At 42.2% G+C, this 18,306-nt stretch overlaps 1 protein-coding gene across 1 annotated transcript in view; it reads left to right on the top strand.

Moving 5' to 3' along the window:
* EDIL3 (EGF like and discoidin domains 3) overlaps nt 1-18,306 on the top strand; it is a 392,956-nt gene that overhangs the window by 177,006 nt on the left and 197,644 nt on the right. The window contains exon 4 of the mRNA XM_073344422.2: nt 7,007-7,135. Coding sequence (XP_073200523.1) covers nt 7,007-7,135 — 129 coding nt within the window. The remainder of the gene's footprint in view (nt 1-7,006; nt 7,136-18,306) is intronic.

The raw sequence follows: 18,306 nt of genomic DNA, 5'->3' as shown, positions 1-18,306 counted from the left end.
TCTCATCTGTCCTGGTACCGGGTGTATCTCTCATCCCGGTACTGCCATTGCAGATCCCCCATTCCTCCTTGGCACCAATGCTGCCCCCATATTGGGCTTCAGACAAGTCTGATCATTTGTTTGTCCCATTGGGGCTGGCTACCCTGTTGTTATCTGAGAACCTCTGGGACACCTCAAGATCCAGGTCAGAAATTTCTTTCCTCTCCTCATTGGATAGGCTCCAGAGATCATCCTCAGATCACCTATTGGTACTGAGATCAACATCACAGCTGGGACAGGGTCTCTTGACCCGGTGCCTGCTGGCCACCAGTGACTCATCCATACACCTAGCTGCCTCTTTGGAATCTTTGTGACACTCCTCCTTCCCTGAAGTCCCACTCCTTGAACTGCTCCAAAGATCACCAATACCGATGGGGCCCTTACTCCCAAACCATCTCAGCGGCAAGTGGCTGGTGAGTCAATTCCCTTTGGATCTCCACCGTTACTCCAACTAAATCCTGTGGTTCAAAAACAGGACCCATTGTTGGCACAGCAGACTTCCTCTCCCTCAGTGTCTGAGGACTTTATGGCATAACAGGATGCCCTGAGGCATATGGCTTGTACCTTAGCTTTCCAGATAGAATTCCAATGGAAGAATATGCATAAACAGCTGGATATTCTCCAATCATCAGCTTCAGGAAAAGTAGACCTTCTGATAAATGAGGCTCTTTTGGAACGTGCAAAATCCCTTTGGTATTCTCCAGCTTCATTGTCTCCCATGGCAAAGCATTCAGAGAGGTGTTACTTCATTTCTGTGCAGGGTTTTGAGGGTTTTTACTCCCAGCTGGCCCGTAACTCTCTAGTGGTAATGGCAGCAAGTGGCAGGGCATGGCAAGGAAGGTGTAAGTCTACTCCTAAGGACAAAGAATCCAAAAGGATGGATTTAATGGGGAGGAAGATTCACACCTCCTCTTTCCTGCAAATGTGCATCATGAACCAGCAGGCATTGAGCTCTAAATATGACTTTGTCAAGTGCGTGGCCATGTCTAAGTTTGTGGACAAGTTGTCAGAACCTTCCACGGAAGAGTTTATGGTATTCATTGTGGAAGGTCTTATGGTGGCCAAGGCCCTGTTGTAGTCAGCTTCGGACTTGGCAGATGCGTCAGACAAAATTATGGCATTGCTGTGACTATGAGGAGATCCACATGGCTTCAGAATTCTTTGGGAATAGATATTCTGGCCATGAAGATACACCACTACAGTGCTCAGAAGAAACAGCAGCAATACTGGCCACAGTGTTTTTTCGGACAGTCCTCCCTTCCTATAAAGCAGCAGGACTACTCCTGGAAGGGCCATGAATCCCAGAGGAGAAGATCCTCTGGTTCTGGGTTTAACCAGCCAGCTCCCCGCCCAACCGCTCAGCATCCATTTTGACTTGTGTGTCTAGGACAGCGATCTAGTGGTGACCTCTCCTTCTCCATCCCTTCTGTTCAGGGACAGGCTGGCTCAATTTTATGGTGTGTGGTGTGTGACCTTTCCAATGATATCTTACATGAGCCATCTTGCATAAAGTATATCTCAGTTATGTCATACCCATATCATAAGCATATTTTCATAAAGAATATGGAGTGAAACGTCACAGGCCGGACTTTTGTTTTTGCCGGTGGGTGCTTCTCAAGAGGTGTGTGTGTTGGGGAGGGGGCAGGGAGTAAGCACTCTGCCAGTTTTGGGGGGAGTGTATTTTCAGCATATTTTATACACTTCTTTCATATTCTGGTTTACTGAATGTGTCTATCATTGGCATCTTTACTATTTTAATAATGATTAAATTATTATGAACTACATAATTACATTATCATGAATTACAGACTATTAAAATCATGCAATCACCTACAAGCTGTCTTCACTAATGTCCCAGTTTAAAGACATTATGTCTCACTGTAGCTTTCTGGATGAAACTGTCAGCAATCTTATTCATATCTAGTTCTCTGGTATTGTCTTGCTGAAAGTTAAAGACAGAGCCCCCCAAAATGAAACTTACAGCTCTTTTAACTTTAAATCATTCATTTCCCAGTGTTGTTTGACAGTAAACTATGGGCAATGTTACACTGCAATCTTAAGTTGACTTCAGTTAAGTCAACATCCAGCCGCCGCAGTAATTAAGTCGGTAGTGCTTGTCCACACCATACTCTTTGTGTCGGTGGAGTGCGTCCTCAGTAGCAGTGCTTGCATCGATGCAGAGAGCGCTGTACTGTAGGTAGCTATCCCACACTGCAACTTTCTGCAGGGGTTTTGGGAAGGGCTTGCAATGCCTCACGGAACCAAAACATTCTCACAGGGATGACTTCAATGTCCATAATGTAGTTTTCTCCCTACCTCTTCTGATTTCAACTGGAACCGATCATATTTTGTGCCTTTTTTCAAAAGACTGGCATAGCTACATGTATGCCATATCACCTGAGAAGCATGGACCCTGCTCAGCTGTGTGCTGTTGTTAGCATTACAAACACCACACAGCTTATCCTGCATATTTCCAGAGCCACGAGAGGGGCTGCTGTACAGAACACTACAATGTCCTTCAAGAAGCCCTGCTGGAAGCCATAGTATGAAACAATTCCTGGTTGCTTCTGGCAGTCACTCAGCAGCTGAACATGGTGGAGCGCCATTTTTTGGTCCTGAGAAACAAGCGCTGACTGGTGGAAACACATCATTATGCAGTTATGAGATGTTGATCAGTGGCTGCAGAATTTTCATATGCATAAAGCCACTTTCCAAGAACTGTGTGCAGAGCTCCCCACAGCCCTGCCACTCAGCGACACTAAAATGAGACCTGGTCTGACAGTGGAAAAGCGAGTGGCGATCGCTGTGCGGAAGCTGGCAACGCCAGATTGTCAGCAGTCAGTGGAGAATCAATTTGGAGTTGGTAAATTCACTGTGGGGGCTATTGTGATCTGAGTATGCAGGGCCATTAATCACTTTTTGCAAAGAAGGGTTGTGACTCTGGGCAATGTGCAGAAAATACTCGATGGGGTTCCCTAACTACAGTGAGGCGATATATGGCACGCATCTCCCTATCTTGGTATCCAACCACTTTGCCAAAGAGTACAAAAACAAAAGGTTACTTTTCAATGGTGTTGCAAGCACTGGTGGATCACTGGGGCCATTTTACCACCATCAATGTGGGATGGTGAGGGAAAGGTGCATGACACGTGCATCTTTAAGAACACAGGTCTGTTCAGAAACCTGCAAGCAGGGACTTTCTTTTTGGAATGCAAAAGAACCACTAGTGATGTTGAAATGCCAATAGCGATCCTGGAAGACCCAGACTACCCCTTACTCCAGTGGCTCATGAAGCCATATACCGGACATCTGGATAGCAGCAACTGGATCAGTTCAACAATAGGTGTAGCAAGTGCAGAATAGTGGCTGAATGAGCCTCTGGCTGTTTAAAGGGTCACTGGCGCAATTTGCTTGCTAGCTTAGACCTCAGGGAAAGCAATTGTCCCACAGTTATAGCTCCCGACTTCATAATATCTGTGAGGCAAAGGAAGAGAAGTTTCCACAGGGATGGGGCACGGAGAAGGAAAGGCTGTCTGCTAATTTTGAGCAGACAGATTATTGGGCGGTTCAGTCAAGGTCTGCTGTGCCAGCTGTGTGCGCCGAGCTGGAACAGCACACAGGGAGAACACACACACGCAGCCAAACATCTAACCACACCTGATACCAAGACTATAAGAAGAGCTCAGCATGAAGCACTGTGCCTCAGGGAGGCTTTGAAAACCCATTTCAGTAATGAGCCACAGTAATGTGCACAGCTTCTCTGCATTGTGCCTTCCCATAGTGTGAACCTTACTGTGGATGTTGGGTTTTTGTCTCCAACACATCCCCTCTATTGCCTCACTTTCCCTGTTTCTCCCCTCCACTCCACCCCCTTTTAAATGAATAAAAATTAATTCATTCTTAAGACATGGACTTCTTTGACCAAACATGCTGAAACTTCATGATCACAAATAGAATTTAAGCTTGGACACATGGTGGAATAAAATTGGGAGGGGAAAAACACATTCATTTTGTCTTTAAAAGCTCAGTAGCCTTGCTTGTCACACAACATCATATATGCGGCTTTTTTTCTTTGGACCCTCCCCTGGAGTTGAGTGGAAGGGATATTACATTCCCTGCCTCACCTCCTGGAATGTTTGGGAGAGGGGGAGGGGGAGGGGAAATACAGCAATGTTGGAATGCTGTTGTGCAGGGGCTGCAGAGGGAGTCTAGCCTCAAGGTGTTTCTCCTGAAGGTCAGCCAGATGCCTCAAAAATGTCTATTTCTTCCTTCAGAATCCCCAGCGTCTGCTGCCTGCCATGCTCATGCTCCTGGGCTGCTCTCCTGCTCGCGGTGTCCAGTTTTTCAGAGAGAAATCCTTCATGCACTCTGCTCAGGGTCTGCTGTCCCAGAGGCATTCATTATCTCATTAAACATGTCATCACGTGATCTCTTTCACCTTTATCTTATCTGGGAGAGCCTCTCTGCTGGTGTAGAGGAAGAGCTGAAGGCCGCACTTTCAGCTATAAGCCATGGAAAGCACAAAGCAACTACTGTCAGTACAGACCAGTGTCTAGTGCAGAGTTACTCTATAAAAGTCACTCCCCTTACTTCATGGAAGTTTAAGGCAGAACATTTTCATTTACACAAGGTATGCATTGAACTGGTTTGCTGTCCCAGCCATGGTGAATATAGCCCTGAGGCATGGGCGCCGGACCATCAGCAGCATTGGGTGGGCAACCCACACCATGTCCAGAGCCACCTCCCCTTTGTAACTTGGATATTGTCTGGAGATTGGGGACCAGTGTTCACCTTCCCAAACTGCAAGCCTTGGCAAAACCTGTGCTGGGGAAGGGGAGAGGGTGCTTGTGGTGGTGAGTGAGCACCACAAAATTTCCCTTCCCCACAACCAACTCCCTAGTGCCACTGATGCTAGCGGTTGCCCGAGGCTTGCAGTTACTGAGGTCAGTGCTGACCCCTGCCACCTAAACTACAGCCATATTTTGGAAACCATTGATGAAGGGAGCAAAGACACTATTGTTTGCACAGGCACTATTGTTTGTGGTCCGAGCAGTTGAAATGAAAACTACCACCATCTCCCCTAGATGACCCTAGCTGATATCACTCTCCTGAGGGTAACAGTGGTGGCAAGGGAACAGATGTTGCAAGCATCCAGGTACAGATCGGGTCCTTATGCTGCTATGCTGTATATTGCAACGATGCCAGCCAAATTAATACTGGAGTGGCACGGGAAAGTATCCTACTGTGGTAGAAGAAATAAGGAAGCCCTCCCCAGAAACCGTCTGCAATGGATTGCAGAATACTTCTATGAAAGGTTCCTGGAGATCTCTTTGGAGGAGTCCCAGGCCATCCCTATATACATAAACAGTCTTTTTTGTGGGGCATCCTCTGCCTAGCTCATGCAGCCACTGGGAAGCAGATAGTCACTCGACCTCACCTTGTTAATTTTAATAAAAAAATAGGATATAAGAACATTTGACCCCAAAGTACTACTTGAAATTGCATACTCATCAGAGGTTCCTTCCCTGGCATCACGCTCAGCCGCGTGCTGTTCTGCGACCAGTTGGGCTGCTTTAGGGTTACAAACAGCTCCTGGCTCTCCAGGAAAATGGATCCCCCACTTGCCTGTCTCCTATTCTCCTCCTCCTCTTCCTCATCTGAGACCTCCTCCTCAGCACTGCCTGCTCTGACCTGGAACTCCAACTCCTCAGAGGTATCCACGCTGCTCTTGGGGGTTGTGGTGGGTTTGCTGCTGTAGACTGTTCGCCTCCCTTGCCTTCTGGTATGCCTACCTCAGTTCCTTGATTTTCATGTGGCACTGCTGCGTGTCCCTGGTAGCCCTTAGGATGGAAAATATTTTCTCTTTCTACCACAAAATAAGATTTTAAGTAGCTGAATAATTACAAGGCTTATACCACTGCATTTCAAGAATGGAGATTAGCTTGTGTGTGTATGCGGAGAGGAGTTGGGGGTGGTAAAGAGTGTAAATAAAATAGTTTTGTAGTGCTCACTTGAGAATTTTTTAAGGCATATTATTGATTTTTAAACATACAGATCACTGACTACCAATTCTTTGTGATGTAAGACTGGAAACAATCTTTATCTAATGCAAAAATTTATTCTTATAGGAATTTTATTGATCAGTGTAACTGAGATATTAAAACCACAGTGAATGGTAAATGCTTTCAACACAAAACAGTTGAAAAGAAAAGAATAAACAACTGACCTAGATTTAACATAGTCTAGTTATTTCAAGGCATCCACAGTCTATATAAAAATAACATTTACTGTACTTAGAAACTCTACCAAAACACCCACCGTGAATGAGAGACTGACAAACAATTAGATCTCAGTTTTATGCAGAAATTTTATTTTAGCTATCATAGCATGTGTGTAGTAGAAAGAAGTGATTTCATTTATGAAATTAACTCTTAGAACTGATTTGAAACAGATAAGTTAAGAAGTTGCTTACCATAGAAGGGAAAATTGGTTCAGATAACCTAATAACTGGTGTATACTGTCACATGTTCTCAAAGTGAAGCTCACCCAGTACACGACATCCTTCATACCACTAAAGCCCCATGTAGGGGCTGTGAAGGTATACTTGAGGTGAAACTCCTTGCATACCTGGTAAGCCTTGTAGGTCTAGGAATTGTATGCAAATGAGTAACTGCCATAAGAGTCACTTGCTGAATATGCATTACCTCATTAACATAAGTGGTAAAACACCTATTGTTTTCAATGGGAGCAAGATCAGGCACCTTAATCCCATGTGCTTCTCTTCTACTAAAAAAATAATTATGTGATTAATAAAGAGTGACATGTTTCATAATTCTTTATGTTAATAAAACCTACAATGGTAAGTAATCTGAATGAAGTGAAGGATAGATTTTAGTGGGTTAGTGGAATATATAATATGGGGGTTAAATGAAAACACTTAAATTACTACTGTATTTTTATCTTTCAGGACCTTGCCTTCCTAATCCCTGTCATAATGGTGGAATTTGTGAAATTAGTGAAGCGTATCGAGGGGATACATTCATAGGATACGTCTGTAAATGTCCAAAGGGATTTAATGGAATTCACTGCCAGCACAGTAAGTTTCAATAGTGTAACTTTTATTAGATTTATGGACAAGAGCCTTTAAAATCTCTTTCTATGTCTGCAGTGTTAATACTGACACCTGTTCTCATTTCCTGGGACATCTAATTAGTAGGTCTTTATGCCATGACCAGGTTAGTGCTGTTGAATATTGAGAACACTACCAATTTAAAATTACTTTTTCTCATGATTGTTGGTGCTGAGCCATTGACAGGAAATGAAACAAAAGGTAAATTGTTTGAGCTTATACTAAAAATACAGTTCTAAAGAAAGACTAACCAAATTCTGCTCTCATTTACTGTGAGTGTAACGGAGAACAGACGTTGGCCTGATGTCTCTAATAGTACAGTGAAGAAAAGGCTTTGGGTTTTGTCTGATGCTGATTAATTTGATTAACGACAGCTGAAAATATAAAGGGTAGTTAAAAGGAGATTTTTATTTTAGTTAATTTTCTAGATCTTCCTCCTCATCTCACTTTGATAAGAAACAAAGTGGAGTAGTCTAAATCATGCTGTTTAATTCAGTGGAAAGATTTTCCTGAGGGTTGGATGCTTCAGATTTAAAAAGGATGGACTTCTAAATTTGATGTTTTAAAGCCCAATATTTGGTCCACTTTCCACTTACTTACTTGGTCCACACACTTCTTACTTAAATCTCACATTACGTTATGATCATCATATTGATATTGTTTACCTTTTAAGCATGTATAATTACAGGTCTGAAGAATTGTATTGATAATCAAGTCCTACTCTACATAAATCATTAATAGTAAATCTCACACTGTAGAAAGGGATAGTTCCTAAACTGTCAGTGACATCTCTGGAGTTTATTAAAAACTATATGAAGGGAGTCCCACCCTATTACACTTAGCCAATACCCAGATTTTAGCAAAAGAACAGCTTTTACTTTAATTATGCAGCAAATGTATGCCTCAAGGGTCTCCAATTAATATGTCAGTAGTAGTTCATCAGCAAAAGGCTGATCAATAGGAGTCATGAATATTTATCATCAAAAGAGTAACTAGACCATGAACTCTGCTGTCATGTTCTCATCCAATAAATGAGACTCCATGATCTAGAACAGTAGGAAAGTTAAATAGAAGTTCAGAGCTCTTGAATGATTCATTTAACTCATTCGGCATTAGTGGAATTAGGGTTTGTGCAAGAAGAAGCCATACTCCAAATGTTGTGTTTTACTTTCTGGATTAAGTCACCATGTGGTTCTTCTGAAGATTCTATATCTTGATGCAATTGCAAGGCAATGGCTAAATAGTGAGAAGGTTAACTCTATAGGCCTGGCTTGACAGAGCAGTGTTAATTCTAGCTTGGTGGGCTCAAAACAAGTATCAGCTACTGACAGAAGAAAGATTAAATTCAGTACCATGTGCAAATGTTGGACAATATTGTCAAATAGTTTGACAGAGTGGACATGGTTAAAATTCAGCTGCACAGGAAAAGAGGGTCCCTGGTAAAAAGTTATCAGGCAACCGACTTAGCAGCCAAGATGCAGCAGTAACTGGACCGCCCTGGCTGTGGGAGACCTCTTTGAAAGCCACATGGTAGCAGTTCTCACTCGAGGCAATTGCAACAAGCTAAGGCAAGGCAGTTGCAAAGCATTCAAAAACAGGATTTGGAATTAGGACTGCTTTGGGAGCAAGTCTGCAGCCAGGAAGTGAAGGGAAAAGGTCAGGACCTAGTAATAGAGCAAGGACTCCTATGTGCAAAAACAGAAGATGGTTTGTTATGGATTGTACCATGGAATATGAGAAAAGATCTGCTGCTATGGGTGCATGGGTCCAGTGTGGGTGCTCGCCTCAAACAGCCAGAAGCCAAAGACAGATTGGCAAAAATGGGGTGGTGGCCCTAATGGGAAAAGGACCTGAAGGAACATTTTAATGCTTGTGTGGTTTGCGTCAGACATAATCCGTCTAACAACATAGAAGAGCTTTTATGAGACAGGCATCCGGGAGTCCATGGGAATGAACTCAAATTGACTGTACTGGGGAGTTGCTGTTAGCACCAAGGGGTAACAAATATGGGCTGGTAGTCGTGAATGCTTTTTCACATTGGGTGGAAGCTTTCACTATGAAAAATATGGCTGCCCTAACTACAGCAGAACAATTGGTGTATAATCTGTTCTGCAGATGTGGAGTTCCTAACATAATTGACTCAGACTGTGGTAGTAGATTTGTGGTCTCAGTCATTAAAGAAATGACATCCTGCTAGACACTGATCGGAAGTTTCACATTCCCTATCATCCAGTGATCATCCCTATCATCAAATCCAAATTAAGAAAAGGGGTGAATGTAACAGGCAGCAATTAAGAGCTAGGGAATACAGATCCAAGGCTTTTCCCCTTGCAAGGCCTTAATAAAAAGATGAATGAGATTGTGGAAGAATATAGTTAACCCAGTTGTAGCCCGTCTGGCTACTGTAGCCCTATCAGTGGCCTGAGTACAGAAATTGCAAAGGCAAATTTTGCAAGTGCAAAAAAGTGTGATGGGAAAAATAAGGTGGAAGTACAACAGACCAAGGCATGGTTCAATGCCAAAGAAGACCTGACTGAGCATCAAGTGGAACTGAAATCATGATTCCAAATCAGGCTCCATACCGCATTTTCCCGAAGATGAGGTGGTATGGTCCACACTTGGTATAGGACAGACTTGGCCCCTTTGTATACTTGCTAGACCCATGAAATAAAGACAAAGCTGGGTTAATGCAAGTTAGCTCAAGGCACATTAAAATATGTAAAGAAAGAAGCAAAAAATAGTTTCTTCCCCTTTTGTTTTGTAAATTTGCATTCATGCAGTGGTGATAGTTTCCAATGTTGGGAGCTTTCTTACAGCTTAGGGTAGTATTAGACATGTACAGAATCTGCAAAGCTATTCATGTCACTCTCCCTATCCATTTAAAAGGGCAGAGATGTCAGTGTGCTGCTAAGGCAGACAATAAGTGTTCACCTGGTCTTGTGGCGAAACCCTACAGCACCATGCTTAAGGTCATAAAAGCAAAAGAAGTAATCTACCATGCTATGCATGGGTGTCGGAGGGCGTACTATCCAGAGTTTTAGAGGGAGACCCCAACTCCCGTGCCACAAAAACCCTACAACAAAACAAAACAAAAACAAAAAAAACATTGGAAACCATACTGAGTGGCACAAGAGTTGGGGTGTCCCTATAAAATTCTGCCAGTGTTCAAAACTAAACCTCAAAATTAACTCCTTAACTAATAAATTCAACCAAGCCATGAAGAAAGGAGAGGGGATTAGTATTTTACCCCTGCAGCCAAAAGCCTTAACTATCCGCCATATGCACTCTATTACACAAACTTCAAAATAAATTAACGGTCAAGACTGTTAAACAGCACACCGGATCTGGACCACACTAGTGGAAAAGGGAATTTATAATAACAGTGGATAAAATAAGTCTGGAACCTAAAAAGTGGAAAAGAGTAGGTTCTGCATGGATAGTATGTAGACGGAGCACGTTGTACAGGGATTGGTGCCTACAAAGTAGCAAAACCACTCCAAAAGCATGTAAGGTAATCTATAGTAATGCAACATATGTGTAAATGTATATAAAGGAGGAGGTTTTCTGTGTAACTTTGGGTCTGTGATGTACCCTCAATCCACCCCCTGTGTTTGAGTCTTACTAACTCAGCATACCTTTGCTATATTCCAAATAAAGATACTTGAGTAACATAATCTGGAGTTGAACTAAATTTGTAGGAAGCCAAGTAGAAAGAAGTCTTGGAGAAAATATCAACAAACTGAAATATGTACCTCAGGATTTAGTCAAATAGCACCAGCTGGACTGTGGAAAGAAACCTACTAAAAAACAATAGTGGGTGATTCTTACTTGGCTTAATACTGCATTATAGGCTCTGACTATTTATTCAGGATTACACACTACATATTTATTGTCTAATAAAATTAGACATCAAAGTGTACTTAAGATAGCAACTCTTGTATTATATGCAGATTCTTAAATATAGAATGCAGTCATTAAGCAACAGACATGTTAATAAGTGATGTTAGCTTAAGTTGTTTTCATGGTAATTAATGGAAAATCTGTTTTATAATGTTCTGTCTACACTAATAGAACAGCTACCACTATTCTTTCACAGAACTACATTTTCCTTTGTTTCATCTTTGTTTCTTTCTAAAAGCTGCTTTAATATAAGGGAAAACAAAATCTCAATTTTGAAATGCAAAGTTGTAACATTTCATTTCAAAATGGCCATGGTGGGTGTGTGGGGCAGGGAATCTATTCACCAAATTCTATCAGAATTCATGAATAGTTTTCATGTTCCAAAAAGTGCATTATTTGGTGAATTTACTGTTTGCTCGGGGAAAAAAAGATCCCTGTTCTACCTATGTATAAATGTGACATTTTACCCAGGGTATGATCTGGACTGAACAGCTGTGTCCCCTCAATTCTCCAACCTAGGGTACCTTTTACACTGCTTTGCTGTGAGAGCAACCGCTCCTGCATGTAAATTACTCCCAGCTATACTGTCTGAATGCTATGGCCAGCCGCTCGTGAATTACACTGCAGAACAACACCAGCAAATTCTCAGTCCTAGACTTTCCCCCAGAAATGTGCATCTGGTACTGTTCAGCCCTCTCCTGGACAACACAAGCTCATATAAATTCTGTCATCTTATTAATAGAAAATGATATGCACAAATCCAGTCATCTCAAATGGAGTTTTCCAAACACTTCAAGCACACTGCTGTCTCTTTTAGCCAAAATCCTTTGCAGCACAAAATTTTATGAACTTATGAAAAATTAGGACTCTAAACTGCTCCTTTCCTGTGTAGGAAGTCAATTGCAAACTCGTTACAATTCAAATTAAAAATCTGTCAAAATTGGTCCAGCATAAGAAGTTAAATTAAAATAACCCCATTCTAAGATATATAACATCTTCTAAAACTATTAAGATCTCTAAAAGATCACACACTAATTTAGTTTTATCTCAGATTTCTTTAATGTTTAATATTCTCCTGCTAAATCAATTATGCTGGATGATTGATTTTGCAATCAAGATACACTCCAGAAGCTGACATTCTGTCATTCCTGTTAACCAGAATCAAATCAATATTTCTGAGACACCCTGACCTTTTGATCAGGTAAATAATTGGTATGTAAATTATAAAAGAACAGTATTAATTTTACTGATTTCATATGCCGTGTTTGATTGCAGTGTTACATATTAAGTGTCAACACTTGTCTCAAAAGTTTCTGATACTCCACTTGGAAAACTGGGGAGGAAGATACTCTAAATAACATCATTGCCAGACAGTCAGGGATCATAACAAAAAGCAGGGATGGATTTGTATGGGAAAACCCAGATACCTCAAATCTAGTTCTAATATCTTCACTGAAGTGTCATGATTGCATGGGACCTGCTCTAGGAGTAGGGAACTATTAAATATTCCTGACATTAAAATTAAATATTAGTACATAGCAGTCTCCCTCTCTGCAACCATCACTTACATTGTATAGTGTTTTTGTACATATATGAAGGTCTAGTTTTCAAATGCTTTACTCACACTGGTGAGAAGTTAGCCACATGAAGTCAACCTGGTGAGCAACAGCAGCAAAATCAGGCTCTGAGTCAGTATTGAGTCAGGCTCTGACGCAGCATAGCTATAGTGGGAATTACACTACTTCTCATCATTCAGATGAGAACAAAGTCAATTTCTCTACTGCCTTGGGATCTTTATGGTTGAAAGTTATGTAAATATAAATACTTGCCATTCATCAGAAGCAAGCATAATTAGAGTTTATTATACTTCACTTTTAGGACTGCGAATGACAAACAAAGTTTGTCTGAATGCACCTTTTAAAACAGAGAGATAGTGTGATCTGTACTACTGAATCAACATTCAGCATAAAACTTTACATGATCAACATCATTAATTAATCATGTGTATGAGAGATAATAATACAGGGCAAATAGCGGCTGCTCTGAGAACAAATGCCTTGATATTTATTGTGGCTAATGCTTCAGCTTTGCTTTAGTTTTTGCAGTAGGAGACTGTTACCCTGTAATCATATACTGTAACACTGTCTATACCTCTTAATCTTACTCAAAAGAGAAACTGAGTTATCCAGAGGCACAGCTGTAGAAAATCCATCTATTTCACAGTTTTGGGGTCTTTCCCTGGTTTTCGATTTGTTCTGAAGAATCCAAGACTTTATTTTAAAACTGTATTTTTCTCTCTTCTGCCTGGGAAGATTACCCTTGTATATGTAAATGAATGAAGTGAATGAGATACTGCCTGCCACTAGACAGACTGAAACAAGAGACAGGCCCACACTGAAAAAGTCAAGTGAAAATTATGAATCCCCCTGAAACCTGGGGATGTTCAGATCTGGGGGTTTGGCTGGGATATGGTTTATATTCTTAGGGTCTTAAGGGGAGATACTTACAACAATACAAAAATGCCCTGCACTGCTAGAAAACCAGACTGGGTTCAAAGTCTCGGTTACCACCTCCATAGGTGCTGACTTTCTAATGTGCTGGGGAGGGTGGGGGTGCTCCCCCCGGCTCCACCCCTGGCCCTGCCCCCACTCCACCTCTTCCCCAAATCACCACCCCCACCCCACCTCTTCCTGCCCCGGTTCCTGCCCCTACCCTGCCCTGGTCTGACCCGTCCCACGGGGCACGCCCTGCTCTTGCTGTTCCCCCATCTCCCCCCAGTGCCTCCTGCACACCATGGAACGGTTGATCCATGGTGGGTGGGAGGTGCTGAGAGGGAGGCGCTTGGAGGGCGGGGGAGGGGCTGACAAGGGGGCTGCCATTGGGTGCTAAGCAGCCGCCATTTTTTTTCTGTGGGTGCTGCAGCCCTGGAGCACCCATGGAGTCAGCACCTAAGACCGCCTCAGTCCTTTTGTGACTGAGGTAGGGGCCTTCTGGCTCCAAGAGTTCCCCAAGTCTCTTCTTTTTGTCTCCCAAATAACTTTTTATGGAGTTTCCTGCTTTCCTCTTATGGAGACTGGCCAGTCTGTAGTATCTAATCCTGCCTTATTCTCTTCCTCCTTCCTGTGCACAGGTGTTCAGAAAAAGTACACGACATAGTGTTTGTTCAGTGCTTAGGTATTACACTGAGCACAATAAGCAACTCTAAAATAAATAGATTAGATGGCTGAGCTGTAGTTAATACCCTGTGTTCTGGTGACCAGGAAAGCCCCATACAGCCTGTCTCATGCTCATAGGATGCTCTAATCCCAGGGGGTAAGACTGAGAACCTCTTATTCCCACTAGTGAACAGTCAGTGGGGCTACTAATGTCAGTAGCTATTTATCAAGAAAAGTAATGAGTTCCAGAATTCTAATTTAGATTCAAGTAAAGGTGGCAAGTTTGGGTGATGTTCACTAGAGCTCAGAGGAAATCTTCCAATGCAACAGTTTCTGCTGGAAAACTCACATTGGACAAAATCAAAATGTTTCTGAAGAACTTGAATTAGCTGAAATTTTGGCTTTCACTGTTTAAAGAAATATGGAAAAAATAATATGCTCAGACCACCCCCTTATACCAGTACTATATAACTGTTTAGCACAGATAAGATAAAAGGAACTGTTTTCAGCTGGTGCCTTTAAAGGAAATATCATTTGATTTTAGCTGCTTTAGAAACTTTAGATTTTGGTAAAGGATTTTTAAAATACCTAATATGAATAGATATGATTTTGTAATTTTAAAAAAAATCAATGAACATATTTTAGTCTGAACATTCCCCGGCAGTGTTTATGAACCTAAGTAATAGTATTATACCGTGCAAGGGATACTGGAACAGTCCTCAGCAGGAGGCAGGGAAATCTGGTCAGACCAGCAGGGGAACAGTCACCTCCTGTGAAGGGGAGGTGAGGTGGCAGAACTCATGCCCAGACAACCTGAAGCTTAGCATCTCCGTGAGCTTCAAGGTACACATGGTAGTATGCCTTGGGGATGGGGAGGAACTTCTGCCTCCCATTGGCTAATTGGGAGAAATGAGGGTGTCTGATTGGCTCTTGCCCCCTATGAGGCAGAAGAAAAAGAGATTCTGAAGTGAACTGAGTTCTAGGAATGGGTTGAAGAGAGACTACCCAGAGTTATCGGTTATATGATGGGAGTCCTGTACCCCACACTCAACTCAATTAAGTACCTAGTGTGTGAGGGGAGTGGACAGATAATATCCCTCTGTGACCTTCTGGGGATCACCCAGACCAATAAGGACAGGCCCTCTGATGGTGGGGGGCAAACAGGACAATTGCCCAGGGGCCTTGGCGATTTAAAAGGGCCTGGGGGCCCCGGCCGCCGCCACTGTAGCAGTGGCGGTGGCTGGGAGCCCTGGGCCATTTTAAATTGCCTAGTTGGGCCACAGGGCTCCGAGGCACGCATAACTGCGCTGGCCAATTGTGCCATGTCCCCCCAAAGCGTGGGGCCCGCAATGGTGGCGCGTGCCTAGAAGTGACAGGAGGTCCCTGAAGTGACGGATTTGTCACTTTCACCCTACCCGCACCCCGCTCCAGGGACGACCCTGGATCTGGGGCCCAGCATTGCTATTGGCGAGCCTGAATAAGGTGTTCTGTCACTGCTTGCCTTGTAACTTTGAATGCCCTAATGCTATTCTGCTGTAGCTCAGAGCTCTGACACCAGTAGTCAGCCTACACACATGAAGGTCTCACCCTGGCTTCCACCTGCGTAGTTCCTGCTTGCAGGGTGACCCCAATAGCCCTTCTGGTCCTGAGTCTCCCTAAATCCATCCCCTGAGTTCTTAACTACCAGACTCTTGGACTTTGCTCTTATGGTTCTTGACCCCCCAAAGAAGTAAAGCCTGTCCTCAGTTAGCAGTCCACTTGGGACTGCACACTCCACTCAGATTGCACAACAGACACCTGCTTGGGGTAAAAATAAAATGTCTATTTAAGATAAACATCAGATTCAAAGATGAAATAGTAAGAAAAAGCAAACACATAACAAGTTACACAGAAAATAACTATAAAGATGCAACCTCAGGCTTACACTTCCATATTAGCTAAATTCCCCTCCCTGATATGAGCTACCTATTTTCTCTTAACAGTTTCTCAGCATGCCCTCTACCATAGAGGTGATCCAGTGATTTATGGACAACAGCTTACTTAGATGCTGGCCCTTCATTTCTGGAGAGTCTTCACTTCAAACCCCTTTCCTTTTAACAGCATTTGCAGTTTTCCCCCTCTCTCTCAGACTGTGGTAATTCATGGCTACAAAGAGTAGGGGAAACATCATCCTCCCTTACTTTTCCAAGACTGGAGTTTTCTTTTCAGTTTGAAATATCTTTCCATTAATTTTTATGACTATCAGGTTTACTTACACACATTGTATTCATAGACCAGTTGATTCAATTGCTTATTCTTTGGGTTCAGACCCCCTCTCCTCCGATTCTGGACCCTGATTATCACACCCTCCCCATTGGTAAGTTACTAAGGCTACTGGCTACAGTATAGAGCTTACAGCTGCACTGATGCAGCTGCGCCACCGTAACATCTCTAATGTAGCCACTCTAAGTCGACAGGAGAGAGCTCTCCTGTCAGCTTAAATACTCTATCCCCTGTAAGCGACACAGTGCGTCCACACTGGCATCACATAGTGCTGTCCACACTGGCACTTAGGTTGGTGTAACTTAAGTTGCTCGGGGGTGGCTTTTTCATACCTCTGAGTGACATAAGTGATAGTGTCGACATAGCCTGAAATTGCATCCTGCTGCTTAAATCCATCCTTGTTTCTGTTCCCTTCACCTGCATGTCCTGATCAAAGAAAAGGTGCTTGTACACAGAAAGTGACACTGACTCTTAATAGTCTAGTTTCCCTGCCCAAACTGATTGCAATATAAAAGGTAAACAGTGTATATGGTGAAAAGTAAATCACATTTTTAATAAGCTCAAATTTCACATAGAGAGGGACTCTTGTTTTAAGAAAACTTATTTTGCCTTTAACCTTGTATATAAATTGAACAGGAATATTAATATCACTCCAATACACACGCTGTGGAATAAAACAGTCTTAATATGAAATAATAATGTCAATGTAAAATTCAGTAAAACCTCAAAACTCTTCCCTCAGGTGATTGCTTATATAACTCCTTGCTTAGATAAGGAGTGAAGAAGAGCAAATAGCACTGTCATTCATTTAGGAACTTTCAGAACTTTGCTGAACCAAAACAATTGGTTGTAGACTTGGTTGGAAATGTTTGACATTGATGAGATGGACCTTATGAGAGCTGACTGGAAGGAAAAACATTCATTACAGTATTTTCCTAGAACAGAAGCCTTGTAGAGGGGAAAAAATGCAAGCTGTAGTAGTCAGATCATCAGGAGTAGTTTAAGATGACTGAAAGGACATCCATCAAACTTGACAAGAGGTAAAACAGCAGAAGTTGACTCCATTCATAGAATTTTAGGAAGTTGAGCCAGTAATGCCTCATGTTAAAGTTTTGAGAGACCAATGAGTGCTTCAATGGGTTATAAGCAGAAGGGACAATCCAATCATTCGGAGAAAGAAACCTCACCGTAGACAGATATTGCATAGTCTACCTCTACATGAAGATTTTTATCCTATTCCCTAATAGTTAAAGATTGGTTTAAGACCTGAAACATTAAATTATTTTGATAGCATTATAACTATTATAACACTGAATATTCTTGTTCGTATAAATGCTCATTCCCTTTTTGAATCTTGCTAAGTTCTTGGATGTGACTTCTGTAGCAATGAGTTTCAAAGTCAAATAATATGTTGTACGAAAAGGTATTTCCTTTTGAGTTTTGTACTAGCTACCTTTCAATTTCTTTGAATGTCCCATGTTCTTGTGTTATGAGACTGGAAGAAGAAAAGCATCTGAGCTACCAACTCTATAGAATTTATAATTTTGTATACTTCTATAATGCCCCTTCTTATTCATCTCCTTTGTGCGGTAAACCCAATATTTTCAGTCTCTCTTCATATGGCATTTTTTCCATGCCCCTAATCATTCTCATTGCCCTCCTCTAAGGCCCCTCCAGTTCTGCAATATCAGTTTTGTGATGTGATGACCAGTATTGCACACAATATTCCAGAGGAGGCAACACAATTGATCTATATAATGGTTGGACAATATTTTTCCATTCCTTATACCTCTTACTATCTTGTTTGCTCTTTTGGCCACA

Source organism: Lepidochelys kempii, chromosome 5 (genome assembly GCF_965140285.1).
Source record: "Lepidochelys kempii isolate rLepKem1 chromosome 5, rLepKem1.hap1, whole genome shotgun sequence".
NCBI lineage: Eukaryota > Metazoa > Chordata > Testudines > Cheloniidae > Lepidochelys > Lepidochelys kempii.
Note: the sequence above shows the minus strand (reverse complement) of the source record. Positions and strands in the feature narration are given on the sequence as shown.